This window comes from Anser brachyrhynchus (genome assembly GCF_964034855.1).
Source record: "Anser brachyrhynchus genome assembly, chromosome: 25".
Lineage (NCBI taxonomy): Eukaryota > Metazoa > Chordata > Aves > Anseriformes > Anatidae > Anser > Anser brachyrhynchus.
In genome coordinates, this window is record NC_137718.1 from 1,998,593 (window position 1) to 2,013,301 (window position 14,709).

The 14,709-nt window shown below is 46.0% G+C and overlaps 1 protein-coding gene across 4 annotated transcripts in view; it reads right to left on the reverse strand.

Annotated features, from left to right (window-relative positions):
* NCAM1 (neural cell adhesion molecule 1) overlaps window positions 1–8,211 on the reverse strand; it is a 116,527-nt gene extending 108,316 nt beyond the window's left edge. For all 4 annotated transcript variants that reach the window (XM_080567593.1, XM_080567592.1, XM_080567594.1 and 1 more), the window contains exons 1-2: window positions 8,122–8,211; window positions 5,728–7,436 (exon numbers count right to left, since the gene is read on the reverse strand). In XM_080567593.1, the coding sequence (XP_080423719.1) occupies window positions 5,728–5,779 (52 nt within the window). In that variant the 5' untranslated portion in view covers window positions 5,780–7,436; window positions 8,122–8,211. The remainder of the gene's footprint in view (window positions 1–5,727; window positions 7,437–8,121) is intronic.
* Window positions 8,212–14,709: the final 6,498 nt, after the last annotated feature.

Genomic DNA, 14,709 nt, shown 5'->3' on the forward strand with positions numbered 1-14,709 from the left:
TCTCCATTCTAATAAAGTAACACTTTCAATGGCTTCATTTTTTCTAAACCCTGCAAACAATACTTTGAAAACCCTTTTCCCAGTAAGTCAAAGCTCATTATAATCATCTGTAGAAAAACTACCACCACTACTAGCAAATATATTTAATTCTTTTCGTAACTTTTTAAACCTTTACAAAGATGATTTCCAATTCATTGATCAGGACTGCATTCACTCATTGCAAGTAACTCTCTCCCAAGGCTTTACTACTTCTGCATTTTGAAACTTCATGTGCCACTTAGCCCATTGCCCTCTCAAAATATTCACCAGAGCCCTGGTTCACAGAGCAGGGAGCAGACGATACAGCTTCTGAAACTTCTATTCCTTGGTCTGTGAAATAAATCTCAAATATGTTCTGTTTAGAATTCGAGTGCCTTTTCCAATTTTTCCCTCGCATCATTCCACCACGTTTGTACTAAATCAGGCAACTCCCAGTTTTCACAACACATCCCGCGGATCTCTACAGCTGTCTTGCCATAAGACATGGGATGGAAATAGCTGGAGGATCAACCACAACACGTATCACGTTACTGTCTCTAGCCTAAACTTAATTTTCTTGCATCAGATTTACCGGCACAGGACTCCATCCCGGCTATTATGAACTGCTGGCGGAAATAGCTGTAGGGTCAGTTTCTGTCATCCCCTGGTTTTGGGTCCCTCGGGGGCCTGACTTCAGGCCAAATGAGGGCACGTTTGCTACTGATTTCTGGGGGCAGACGTATCCTTACAGACCTTCAGTACCTCAGGAACCTGGACAGGGAAGAAACACAGGACCTGTCCTGCAGAAAAGCTGAACTATCACAGACTTGAGCCGAACACTTCTCTCTCCCATTTCTAAATCTGAGGTCTAATTTTGAATATCCTGTAGAAAGCTGAGGCACATTCATCTTCAGGAGCAAACACCTTATTTCTCCAAATGCTGCAGGACTGCCTTCCTTCTGATGCAACTCACAGTTGACTTGCAAGTCTAAATGGCAAGCTTCGCAGATATCCATACCAACTATTCACTTTTTCAGTGTGATGGCTTAAGAATTTGGACAACTCATCCAGCTCATAAGTACAGTACTACGTGGCTATTCCCCACAGTTCCTTCCTCGGTGTAGCTACTGAGGCATGGTTTCATGATACCGCTCTTCTTGTTGGAGAAGGATGACTGCCTAGCAAGCTGAACGACGTGTTACTGCAAAGATGATCATTGCAATGGCTGCTGTGTATTCATTTCATTTGCTCCTATCTCAAGGCCTATAAAAACTACGTATTTTCAAACCCCACAACATAAAGCACGCTTGAAAGTAACCTGCAGACGTTCCACTCTATCTGCTTCCAAAAAGCGCTCCTACGATCTAGAATTTGACTCACTCCACTTTCCAAAACAGTCTGGCAAAGCTCAACATTTCCTCAAAACATGTGTTGGCGGTCACCAACTAAAAGAATGAAGCTCAGAATCTCCCAACACCGCCATGCAGAGGAAGGAGCTCCATCACTGTATCCAAAGCCATTTTCATCCCCAGATTTGTCTCCACACTGCAAATAAAAACATCCCTACTGTGCAGAAAGAGAACTATCTGTGGGCCAAACTCAGCAAATTACAACTCTCCTATTCTAAAGCAATTTGCACATGCTTAATTGGGCAAAACCTTCCATTAAGAGCTATTCCAAAAAAATAAGCTTTTCCATCAGCAGCTGCCTGAAGATCTCAAGTTACCAGGACTAAGGCCACCGAATTTCTACATCGGTCCAAACCGTAGTTTCTCAGAAGAATCTTTCATACATATACATCACGTGATAATACAAAAGCAACCTCGGATGACAAAGCCCTCGCTTTCCAAAACAAAAAAATTGCTATAACCAAACCTGTTGGCTAGTTTGGGTCATTTTCAAATACATCACCATCTCCCCTGTGCACGCCAACATGTTTTGACGCAAGCTTTTCTTTCATCTCTCCTTGGAAGGTTCTGAAGCTGCAGGTATGACTCGCTGTGGATAGCAATTACCCGCCGTCTCATCTTTTTCTTAGACAGATACAATGAAGACCCTCAGACTTGAACCATAAGTGAAAAAAGCATTCTAACCTGTAGTTTATCCTTGCTTTCTATCTGTTCCACTTCCTTTAGGCGCCCGTCCTGTACACTAAAACCCACACGGCACATCTCATTCCAGCACCTCGCAGGAGCTCAGACACGCAGCGAGGCCGGGGGTATGGGGAAGGCCCGAGCGGCGCCGTTTGGCTGGGGGTAACTTCAAAAGAACACGCTCCGAATGAGCAGCTGCAGTGGGAAGCTGCATTTCAACCCCATGAACTGAAAGGGCATAATGGCACTGCCCCAACCCACCTCATTTACATCCCTTTGCATCAGCAAGGGCTTTAAACTTCGCTGATGTGGTTTCCTAAACAAAAGAAGCCAGAGCCAGCGTAGGTCTGACCTTCAAATTTGCTTCTGTGATTTTCATGTCTGACAAAAGTCTATTCGTCTGGCGGCTCTTTTTTCCCCCTTGAGAATTGGAGAACACGGATGAAAACCAACACACCCAGACCCATGGAAACGCGTGCAGGACAGCGCTCGGAACAGTGGAGGTGCCTGGGAGCTGCAGTTCTCCGACAGACGCACCCGCAGCCAGGTGACTCCCAGACCTTCTCCCCGTTACAGAAAGCCAGTGCAGAAAGCCAGAAGACACAATTTAGTCCCAGCCGTTTTCAAACTTTTATATTTACAATTGAGTTCTGCTACTTAATCCATCCCACTTTGCAGATCTTCGGGAAGATATAAAATGAGGAAAACAAAGACAGCATCTTTTTACTTCACCTCATAAATGCTGTGATGGACCTGACAGCTCCCTGGGTACAAGCTGTGATCCACGCTTCCAACGAACACAGCTTCTCCCCAGCCTGGTTACACGTGCGGGCTGGTTAAGTTGTAACATCCATCTCCCAATTTGCGAGTTGTGAGTACAACAGAATTGCGACCGACAGATCAAACTCATTCGGAAATACATTGCCCTGCAAATCCAGTACTTCAAAAGCTACACACAAACACACACAAAAAAAACACCAGAATCATGCATTCTCTACAGAAATGATCTCAGCAGATGTGCGAAATAATGAGCAAAACGCAGCACAGCCTTTTAAACGAGAAAATAAAACGTACTTTTGTCTCTTGCTAATGCTTTTCTCTGTTCCTTGCAGACTGATGGCAACAGATGCACTGTTCCTTTCTCCTGCCCCCAGCGATTGGTTCTGCTTTGCTGCCAGCCAGCCAAGGCAAACCCATGGCTACCAAAAAAACAACCCCCAAAAAACCTAAAACACACTACCACGACCACCACCAAAAATATTAAAAACAAACAGCCAGGCCACTCTGTCACAACAAGAAACCAATCACTTCTCCCCAGTGCAAGAAGGTCTACCCGCAAAACATTTCTGGAGATGAGCCGAGAAAAGGGAAGGCACTTTCAGTCTGGAGAGCAGCCACAATCTTTTAACGCTTAAAAACAGGGTATTCATTCCACTACTGTTATATTAAATGTCCTTTTAAAAAAATATTCACGTCAGGACTTCTCAATTTCATATGCCAAGAGAATAAAGTTTATACAGAACGCTGTATTATTTAAGAAACCATAGTTCTCAGGATGTAAATGAAAGGAGATGAGCCATCTGCTGTACCTATAAATCAAGTTCTAAGTTACAGGAGAATGCACTTTTCATTTAACAGTAAATTAAATCATCGTTGTCCCAGCCAAAAAAATACATACAAAATACAGAATTACTCTAAAAGATGTGAATGTTTGCTTTTGTTCTCAATCTGTCACGTAACCACTTCTCAGACAACGCTCTGTTCAGGTATTCTTCACTAAAACGCCCCTCTCTTGCCCCCTCCTTCATGTTAGCTACTGCAAAACTGTAGTGAGGGTTTCTTTATTAGCATCATCACAGCTGCGCCCCTCCCCTTCACTGACTTCAACATCCCAGCTGCCAAAGCCCCACGCGACAGCCCCTCTCTGCCCTCCAGCCCCGAACGTGGTCCGGTCAGCAGAAAGGAAGGAGGCACAAGCTTTAGCAGACCAAAGCATCCTTTAACGTGGAAAACGTAACTGATACGCTGGATGCCGTTTTTACCATAAACAGTGCTGCTGCTTTGTTCTGGCTTTTTAATATTTTATTTGGCTTTTGTATTCTGCATTTTGTGCTGCTTTAACAGTCCTGTTCCAGTTGTGCAGCTCTCTAGGCACTCTGCATTCATTATTATTATTATTATTGCATGAACGTGTATTTGAGTGGGGCACTAGATGATCTAGAGATCATTTCTCTTTGCCTACTCCCATCTATTTTCCCTGAAAACCTACTTCATTCTCTCCTCCCACAGCTGAGAAAGCCTGTGCGAATGTGTCAGAGAGGTGGCAGCTAAGGAATCACAGACAGCAGTCTGGCATCTCGGAAGGGTCGAGATGAAGAATGTATGCAGAGATGGTGATCGGAGGGCGTGGCCGAGCCAGATGCAGAGCTAGCTGGAGCCGTGCTGGAAATGGGAAGACAATCCCCCTTGTTTGGTGATACGTGCTCCCTAATCAGCAGTAATCCTGATTTTTAAAACTATAATAAAGTATATAATAGTGCTTATGTCACGGGAGAGCCATGTATCATTAAGATTGGGCGTTGCGCTGATGTTAAACAGGTGGGTTAACTTGGCAACAGGCTCAGGCACACTGGTGGCAATGGTCCGGCACGAAGGGAGCTGGAATTGAGCCACAAGATAGCGATGGTCGGTATGTACGATGGTTCCTAGCCAGCTACGGCACCGGCAATTGCTTGAGGAGATAAGGAGCCACCCGTACGGGGATGAGGCAGCGAGGAGTTACGGCCAGCACCGAAGTGATGGGTGAAAAGGGGCTGTGGTTTGCGAGAGCAACGACGGGCACGAGCTGGGAGCAGGGACACGGAGCTGGGTGCAGGAGCCACCCGAGCAAGCAGCGAGCTGCCGGGGAGCGCTGCACCGAGCCAGCACCGGCGATGCTGGGGAAGCAGCTCCAAGAAGCGACGGGCTGGGAAGGGGCTGGAAGAACCACAGGCGGTGGCAGCTCCGGGGGCTTCGACCGCTGATGCTTGGAGAGAGACACCGGGGGGCTGGGGGGGAGGCACGGCGTGGGTGCAGGGCGGGGGGTGGCAGCCCGGGGGGGGCACAGAGCCTGGATTTGGGGGCTCACCGCCCGGATTTGGGGGCGCACAGCCCCAGTCTGGGGGGGGACACAGAGCCCGGATTTGGGGGGCAGGTGCAGCCCCCCCGGGAGGGAGGGGCGGGGGCTGGGGGGGTGCTCGTGCACGGCGCCGCTCCCTTCGCGGCCGCTGCGCGCTCCCCTCGCCCCCATCCCTCTCCCCCCCGCCCTATTTTTTTTTTTAATTATTAATTCCCCGCAGCTGCTCGTTAATTGCAGCCGCATCCCTTCCCCTTTCTTGCAAGGGGAGGGGGGGGGGAACCCGGCGGCGCTGCACCCCCCAGCCCCTCACACCCCCCTCATTGTCTGAGCGCCCCCCCCCCGCCAACAAAGCCCCCTCACGGGCACCGGGAGCCCCTCACGGGCTGCGCCCCCCTCGCCTCACGGCCAGCACCGTCACCACACGACCACCACCGCCACCTCCATCACCACACGGCCGCGACCACCGCCCGGCCGCCCCCATTGTTCGCCCCGCCGTACCTGCGGCTCTGAGGAGAAACAACGTCCAGGGCAGCGCGGTGGCTGGCAGCATCGCAGCCGGCTGAGGGACGGCGGCCGTTGCACCTTTTCCTGCAATTCGGGAGAAGCGCGGCTCGCCTCTCGGATCTCCCCCCGGATTTTTAATAAGGCTTTTATTTTATTTTTCTCCTTTCTCCCCCCCCTCCCCCGACGCCTCAATTCACGTCTTCCCCAGCCGCTCCTCGACGGGCTCCGGTCCGCGCGTCGTCCCCGCACCGCCTTCTGCCGGCTGCGCCCCGGCCGCCTCCCGGCGCCGCCGCCGCCGTGACTGACAGGCGGCCGCAGCACCACCGCCGCCCGGATCCCTGCGCCGCCCGGCCCCGCGCGGCGGGTGGCACCGCGCCGCCGTGTCCTTCCACGCGCGCCCGCCTCAAATAGTGCGCCGCGGGGGGACTGGTGGGCGCCGGCGGCCGCCTGCAAAACCCGGTGCGGAGCGAGCAGCGCGGAGCCGGAGCGGCCGGCCCGGGGCTGAGCGCGGCCCCCCCCCCCCCCCCCCAGCGCTCCCCGTGAAGGGGGCTGTGGTGGTAACGTGCAGAATAAATTGGGAGGGTTAATAGGTCGTAATTTCTGTCTTAAAATGAAGTTTGAAACGCCGCGAATGGACAGTTCTGAATTCATCAGGACTCCCGCCGGCAAAGGCTTTGACAGAAAAGTGACAGCTATAAGCCATCCAGGCCCAAGATACCCTACATAAAGACAATATCCTCTAAGTACAGTTATACATCATCAGTATTTCAACGCTATTTTAATATCATCAATCCATTCTAGCACATCCCTATTGCAGGCCTGAAGGATCTCTCCAGGCCAGAGCCTGTTCTCTCGGTTTAACTCTTTTCTGTTCGACAGATCCCTTCCCCCTTTCCATTTTATAAAAATGCTTCCCTAGAAGAAACAACAAAATTACTTATTGCGATCTGATTGAAAACATGCCTGCTCTGCTGCCTTGGCCCGCCTAGCCCACGGCGTCATATTGCAATGATTATCTGCAGAGCAACCTTGCTGCGCCGTGCCACGTGCGGTGCCTGGCCGCCCCCTGCTCCTCCAACCCCCTCAGCCCCCAACACCTCACAGTCCTGGGCTCCGTGTCCCCCCTTATAACACAAGGTCACTCATTTGGATGGGTCCCAGTGGTCACTGAACATTTTTCAGGTCATATATGTTGGTAACAAAGAGCCAACATCTCAGTGTTTGGGATAAAAACCCTCCAAAGAAACAGTGCCTTCTATCCTGACATAAGTAAGCCAATTCTGGTACACACAAGGTACTTCTCTTATAATGAAGAGCATACTGAGCGTACATCAATTATTACATACCCGTAGCAGATTAAATGAACTGGTGGCTGTAGAGCAGAGAGGCAGGATCCCTGCCATCCATCACACCAAAACATCTTGCGAGACTCCCACCTTGTTTCTCCAGCCTTTCAACTGCTGGTTGACAAATGTGGGAAAACATAGTGGCAAACCATCTGCTGCTCCCTCAACTCTGCCATCAACTCTCGTAATGAGCCTGTCCTGTAAAAGTCCCCCCAGAAGGCAACAAAACGTGGTTTCGTGAGATGCGGTGGTCTTCGGACACCAGCTGGATTCCTGGCACTGGGGGACGTCTGCCTCTGCCCTGAGCAGTTAGGTAAACTCCTCGCCATTCAGCAGGATTGAGAGCCCAATCATTTCCTAAAGAGAAGAGACAGAGCTGTCGTACTTTTATTAGCACTGTCAGAACCAGTTTGCAGAGTTAGTTCTAGTTCCCAGAGGCCTTACACAAGTGTCTCTTTCTTTCCATTCACTGCAAAGAGCATCTATGTAGGTAGCAACCTCATAAAAATTACATTTATAGCATTCATAATAAGAGATCGTGGGAGTGCACAGGTCATTATATATTGAATGATGAGGCTATAATACTACTTTAGAAGCTGCAACTGTTCATGTCAGTCTTTTCCATGAAATTTGAGTCAACTCTACAAAAGTCAGAGTATACCTGCAAAAAAGAATTACTTGCATGTGTTGAGCTATGGTCTTGTAGAGAATGTTACATCAGTTAACAAGAGTCTATGGGCCATGCATTTTTTTGCTTAATCTGTAAAAAAAAAAGGGAGGGGGGCAAATCACACAGGCAGGTTTTGATTGTTGACTTCATTTGGTTCTTGACATAAACAAAAGTGAATGGTAAATTTGGATTGAGTTTTCTCCCTGGGTTAAAACCAGCAGCAGTGGTGTCTATGAAACTAATGCTACCTCTGCTCTGCAAACGGGAGAAGAAATGAAGCAGAGTTGTAGCTATGCAGGCATTTCACAGCGTCATGAGACGGCAAAAGGACTCAAAAGCCAGCGTTCCCCTTTTCTTGACGTGACTGCTCACCGGTTGCTGTTTGAGGCAGGGTTGTTACAGGATGCACTGGAAATTCTCTCTGCCATCAAAGCATTGTGTGGGGTGAAGAGAGGACTTCAGCTGTCAAGATGAAAAAAATAACAGAAGAGACAGTTATACTTCATAGTCGGTCTTTGTGAAGAAAAGCGTACTATCTAAAATCGCTGCTGAGGTCAAATCCCGAGATTCAGACCTGATGCAATAGGACAGTAATAAGCACTGCTGTACAGGCAGGTGGGTATGTTGCTGATGCTTTTCATCAACCCGTCCCTTATGCTAGCATCATTAAGCAGAGGTAATCTACAAAAAAATTACTTGCGTTTTTCTGTGAGAACTGTTAGACCCAGGTATATAACCCACAAAAATAGACATTACTTATTTGTAGGTGTACATCAGTGGCACACCAAGGAAACGCACTTTAATAGTCTCTCTGGTCAAAATGTTATTCTATTCTATTTATCGTGACACATAACACTGTGCAAAACGCACCTCAGATCAATACTCCACAGATAGACTATGCAAGCAGAGATGGTCCCTTCAAATACCCTTCTGTTTGTAACTGATTTTTGTTTAAGAGTTTTAATAAAGGGGAAAGAAAATAGCATCTTCCCTTCCTCCTTTAAGCAATATGACATACAAACCTAACTATTAAGGCTCTTCTGGTGATGTCACTAACCACAAGAATGAAGGTGAAGTCATCAGGATTGGGAGAGAAAGTTACGATTCAGAAATTCAGAATCTTGGCATTAAAAACATGTGTCTTATCTACATACCTGGCACAAACTCTGACATTGATCTCAACATTTGTCCTGCTCTGGGATTTCGCTTGCTACAGCTGTGTGAGCAGGTAATAGTTCCATGCACAGAACAAAGAAATATGTGCATGCCTGCTGTTAACCTACTCGTGAAAATATCATGGGAAAGAAACCTCATGAAAATAGCCTGTCAGTCTGACTCACAATGGAAATGTCATTGACAAACTAACAGCATTTTTAGAAAATATCTGGTAGTTACTTGCCACACTTCTTATCTCCAAAACACTTTCATTCTTGGAGTTAAAATTTGAAATTTCATGTGCACAATTCTGTACAGAGAACCATTACACTTACAGCGTGCAGTGCATGTCTCATCTTAATATTCTTAATTTGTGTTAATCTGTACAGTCACTCAGATGTTTCAGTTTGGAAAAGAGAGACTCCCAGCTGATCAGAATCACAGAAAATAACGGGGCTGTAAAGAGTGCATCAGGATGAGCTGCCTGTTTTTTCCACACTCTTCCCATGCCTTTACTAGAATCTGTTTTAATTGGAGCATTGCAATTAACCAGGGCATCACCCAGTGCCTCTAAATGATAGCGGTATAACCAGCACCAATACCTACCTGTTTTAGAAGAACAGCTGTCCTAGTTCTGCTGTTATTTATACTAACTTTAATTAGAAGACTCACCATCATCATATTATGTGGAGTAATACATGTGTAAAACCAGTACATGCAAAATTAGAACAGAAGAGACTAAAGCATTAGGGTGTCCCTAGCTAAACATTTGGTAGCAAGTAAGAAATGGTTATCTTAATTGGAAAAATCCATCCCTCAACCTGCTTTTGTTTAAAAAGTATAAATACGCCTGACAGGAATTTTCAAGCACATAAAGTTATGAGAAACCACATTCTAGCAACACGGAGCTCCATTTCACATTTAGACCCAGAATAAACAGATTTTTTTCATACAAGTGGATCCGAAACGTATAAATGACTGGGGGGGTCTACTTAGCAACTTAATGACAGTACTCTCGCCCCCTTATGGTAATAATAATAAAAAAAAGGTTTTGCAAGAGGCAGCATAAAAGGGCCGTTTATGACCCTTCACCCTTCTTCTCCCTTACTGCAAGGGTGGTTCCTGCTCCTCTTGGAAGAGGGCAGAGGTACTGAGTGTGCTGACACTCGGGGACATAAAATCCTAGGGTACCCAACCCACGTTCTGACTCATGTTACTTCCAGAATCCTCAGCAGAGGCAGGACTAGAAGCCAGCAGTCCAAGATCCCATTCATCAACCCTTGTTCCTTGATTGCTACCTCCCAGCAGTGCCTGAGGAGTTCCAAAATCTTTTGAGACAGAGATTTCATGTCTGTGAGGCGTTCTGTGCTCGATAAGCCATGGAGGAGGGATAGGAATGGTGGCTTACCCTTCAGAGCTTGCCCTCCTCTACCAATCTACTTAAAGCCATCAGCTTTCATTCAAAGAAAAAACAACACACAAAACAAAAAACACCAAAAAACCACCATAGCTCTTACCCACAGTCTCAGTATGAAGGAAATCTAATCATTTGCTCAAGAGCTTTTTCATTTGCTTTCTGTAACACTAACAATGGTAGCTTGGCCCTTGATATAACCAGTCCCTTGTCACACAAGGAAAACTCAAGAGATTTTTCTCTTCTGTAGTTGCAACATGAAACAAGGACAAATTTTATGCAGCTATGTACCAAATTGCTGTTTCTTTCAGCTATTATTATGCAAATAGAAATACAAAGAAGTTTATGATTATAATTATCAAAAGACTTTTCTAAATCCCCCTAAAACTAAGTTGCTCAGAGAGGGCTCCAGGTGACCCTATGGCTAAGGAAATCCATTTATTTGTTCTTGGGCAATGTTGCTGATACATCACAAGCAGCTTTCATTTTTTCTTTCATGTGCTTTCGGGTCCTTCTGTTGGGATATTACTGGATGGTCATGTGTTGCTCAGACATAAGGCTCAGACTTTTATGAGAACAAATAATTTTATGAGCTGACAGAAGGCAAAGAAATTACACTTGGACTTACTCTTAAAATGAGGATTGGCGACTGGGTTGTTCTGTGAGTAAATAAAGTCCTTGAAGAAAGCACTGGAATTTATGATGGTCTGAACAATCACAGGTCATGAGGTCCACCAATTAAGTTCTCTCCCTAATTGCTGCTATGTGCAAGAAAGAGAAGAGTTGCTTGTCTTCCCTATGCTGCACTGGAAAACACAAGTCTTCGCACTTCTGCAGAATAAATTGTGCAAGTCGATGATGTAGTAGGAGAGAGAATAATACAATGAGTGGTAGGGGGGTGCAAGTTATAAATAAAACGCAAACATGAACCTTCGTGAGATGGAGAAAGTAAAAGTATAGGGGAAAAAATAATTTGAAAACATGATTCTGTAAAGAAAAAACTAAAGAAGCGGTAGCAGCCGTGCAAACAGTTTTCATGCTGCTGAATAACTGGCACACAGTGCATACTTGTGCCTTTTGGAGAAGACCCATCTGCACTGTAACCTGTTAAGACTGACAATTATTGGGGATTTTTCTGCTTTGAAAACATAGTGCTAAGCTGTTTTGTTCTCATAATCCCTCAGTCCTGCCCAAAAGGAGGTCTTCTGCTTCCTATGGGGAGTCTTCACTGTTCCCCTAAAATTCTGTTACTTACACCCTGCTCTTAAACAGTGTTCGGGGGGCTTTGTCCTTGGCTTGAGGGACAAGCCATGTGACAATGTACAAGTTGCATCAGCAGCTAAAGAACTGCGCCCACTTCCCAGTCAGTGCATGCAGCCCCGTGCTCGAAGCTTTCCTCTACCTGCAAGGCAAGTGAACAGGGCTGTGCTGACTGCATCTAAACTCATGGGTAGGCAGTGACTCAAACAGAAAAAGGAAGAATTCCATTTAGAAATCAGCCCCGAGCACAGCTTAAGGCAACATGCAACCATGCAACATCTTCCCCCTGTCTTTCAGGGTTATGTCTTCGGTTTCCTCAACATCTTCCGTTACAACTGGATTTAAGGCACAGAAGAATAGCACTGGTAATAGAATCTCAGTCTCTGATTCTGTATTATCTCAGCCTTACATTGCTCTAAAAATATTGTAGAGGATAAAAATGACAATAGTGGTGTTTCTATTTTTGCATAATGGTCTTAAGATGGTGCTGAAATTCAATGAGAAAGAAAACATCCTAAAAAAATCCTTGCTGGTGAGGCAGGATCATTGTTCTTGAACTGAATTTATCCTCCGCTTTAGTAATAAAGACTGGATCAAGACATCCTGGAATCAGATCTGGCCAGTTTTGATAGGCACATTTTGGTAACTGCCCCATCCAGGATGACAAAGTCCAGCAACGAAACCCTTCAGTACCCCATTAGTATTTTAGTCCTTGCCATAATCAGCCTGGTGGGATGTGCAGGGGCCAAAAGCACTTAGAGAATCCCCAATGATGCCACTGCAGCTGTTGCATATTCAACCCAGATTATGACTTTCAAAGGTTGGTCTGATGAATCTTCCCTTGCTTTTCAAAGCCAGTTTTTATCACTGCTCCTCTTGTAATGTAAATCTTGGATCCAAGTTAACATAATATTAAATAATCACCTGGTTGGAAGGATGTAGACAGGCACTTCATTCCTTTGGAGGACATTGTCTGTTTTATGAAGCATTTCACATTAATAGCTGTGGCAGTTGATATCTCTATACCTCGAAGTGAAAGGGCTTAGGCTAGCATAAATGCTAATCAAGTCCCCAAAATAGGATTAGAGCCATGCCTTGGATGTGCGGTGCTAGTACTTTTCGCAGAAGGAAGTTTCGTCCCTAATGAGGTGGTTGTTAGGTAACACATAAATGGCTCTGCGCCCATAGTAGTAACATGAGTAATAGCAGATGATGGAAGATGATGCATTTCTTCTGCAGATGTCTACCATCTGCACAGCAGCACCAGCTCTTTTTGGAGAAGGGCCGTGCTTATTATGAGAGGGGAAAAAAAAAAAGAATACTTGCTAGCAGCCAGGATCCTCTGCGATGACTTGGAGATCCTAGTCAGGTAGGATAAATGTAGAAAGAGCCTGCATTTAGCAGAGTTATGCTAGCCTCTGCAAGGGTGGCTTTTTTTCCCCCTGTATGAATGGATTTCTAAGTAGAAAGACATTAGACAATTTCAGACAAGCCAGAGGTTATAAGATCTATGCATATCACTGGCTGTACGCAAGCCATCTCAACACATGACATGACCTAAGAGAGACCTGGTACCTCTCTAGTCACCTGGTGCCCTCAGAAAACCTGACAAATATCTGAAAGCTTCTATTTAGAGCTTTGGAAGTGTCCTCACCAACTTAATTAAAAAATAAGAAGCCAAACGGAAAAGGTAACTTCCTTGCAATTGGGATGTTTTTACCTTCTCACTAACTTAGAGAAAGCAAGAGCACAGTTACAGTGCCAAAGCTTTGCACGCACTGAAAATTTTACTTCCCAGTTATTTCCTTTCTTAACTCCTTCACATCAAACCTAGGAGTCTCTGTGCCTCTGTAAAATAGTTCATCCTGCTAAGAGGTGATTGCCTTGGGCTGGATAACAGGGTGTTCAGACGTACAGCATACACTGTTTGTTCCTTTTGTCTGCGAGAAATCATTGTTACTGTGTTAGCAATATTCTACTCACTGTGCTTAAAGACAAAAAGCACGTTTCCACACAAAACAGAAATTAACATTGATTTTGCATGTAATTTTTTTCAACAGTCAGTTTGTCCCTTGGGGATAAGATATTTCGTTAATTCTCATGAAGAGGATAAACATCCCCTAACACCTAAACGCAACGTACTTTGGGGGGGATGTCACTGCATTCCATCAGCACCCATTCGCTAAGTAGTGAGATTCTACATCTTCCTTTCTATTACTACATATTTCTGTCTATTTTTACTCTTGCTGAGGATTGCCAGTATAAACTTGGGGTTTGCCAAAGCTGTTGTTTTAGCAGAGCACTCAGGAGAACCAAACCAAGTGCTTGATAAAAGCGCAGTGAAAGGCAGCCCCTGCTCAGGACAGCATTTTGCCTAAATAGGTGAGGCAAAGAAAGGGAACTTGGCCGAACACATTGAGAAATTCGCATTAGTGATGTGCCTTGTGCGTCCACCTAGGAGATCCGTGGCCAATAGGAAGTGAAAACAAATCTCCTGGGCCTCAGTCGAAACCATTAACCAAAAGGCCAGTCTTGCATTTAATTCCATCCTCCTGCTTTCAGGAACAACAAAAGATGACTTCCCCTCCCCCTTGCCCACTCCGCAGAAAGCCCTATTGCCATATTGTTGGTAATTAAGAGGCTGACAGCAGAACAACCGGGGGCTCGTGCAGCTTAGCCGTCTCCTACGGGCGCGTGGCATCGCTGACCTCCCGCTACCCACCGCACCGCTCTGGGCTGCGAGCTCACCCCGCGACTTCAGCAGCAGGGCTTGGTTTACAGCAAAATCTCTGTCCTCTGGTCTAGATCAAGGAGTTGTTTTGTTCTCAAGTGCTTCTTGGATCACCACTTGAAGCTTCATTACTTGTTTTCAGCATCCTTCAAAGACCCAGAATCGAGCTGATTTCCCTGACAGCATCTGCGGGACAGTTCTCCACCCTGCTTTATTTTCTTATGTACCAAGTGAAAAGTTTGGCTTTCATTGACATGCCAGTTAGAACAGCTGTGTGAAACTCCATATGAGAAAGCAGGGCCCAAATATGTTATTTACCTGTGAAAATCGCTTCTTGAAAGGAGAGCAGCACAGAACGTTCACACCACATAGATGGTCCCAGATCAAACCATGTTCGAGG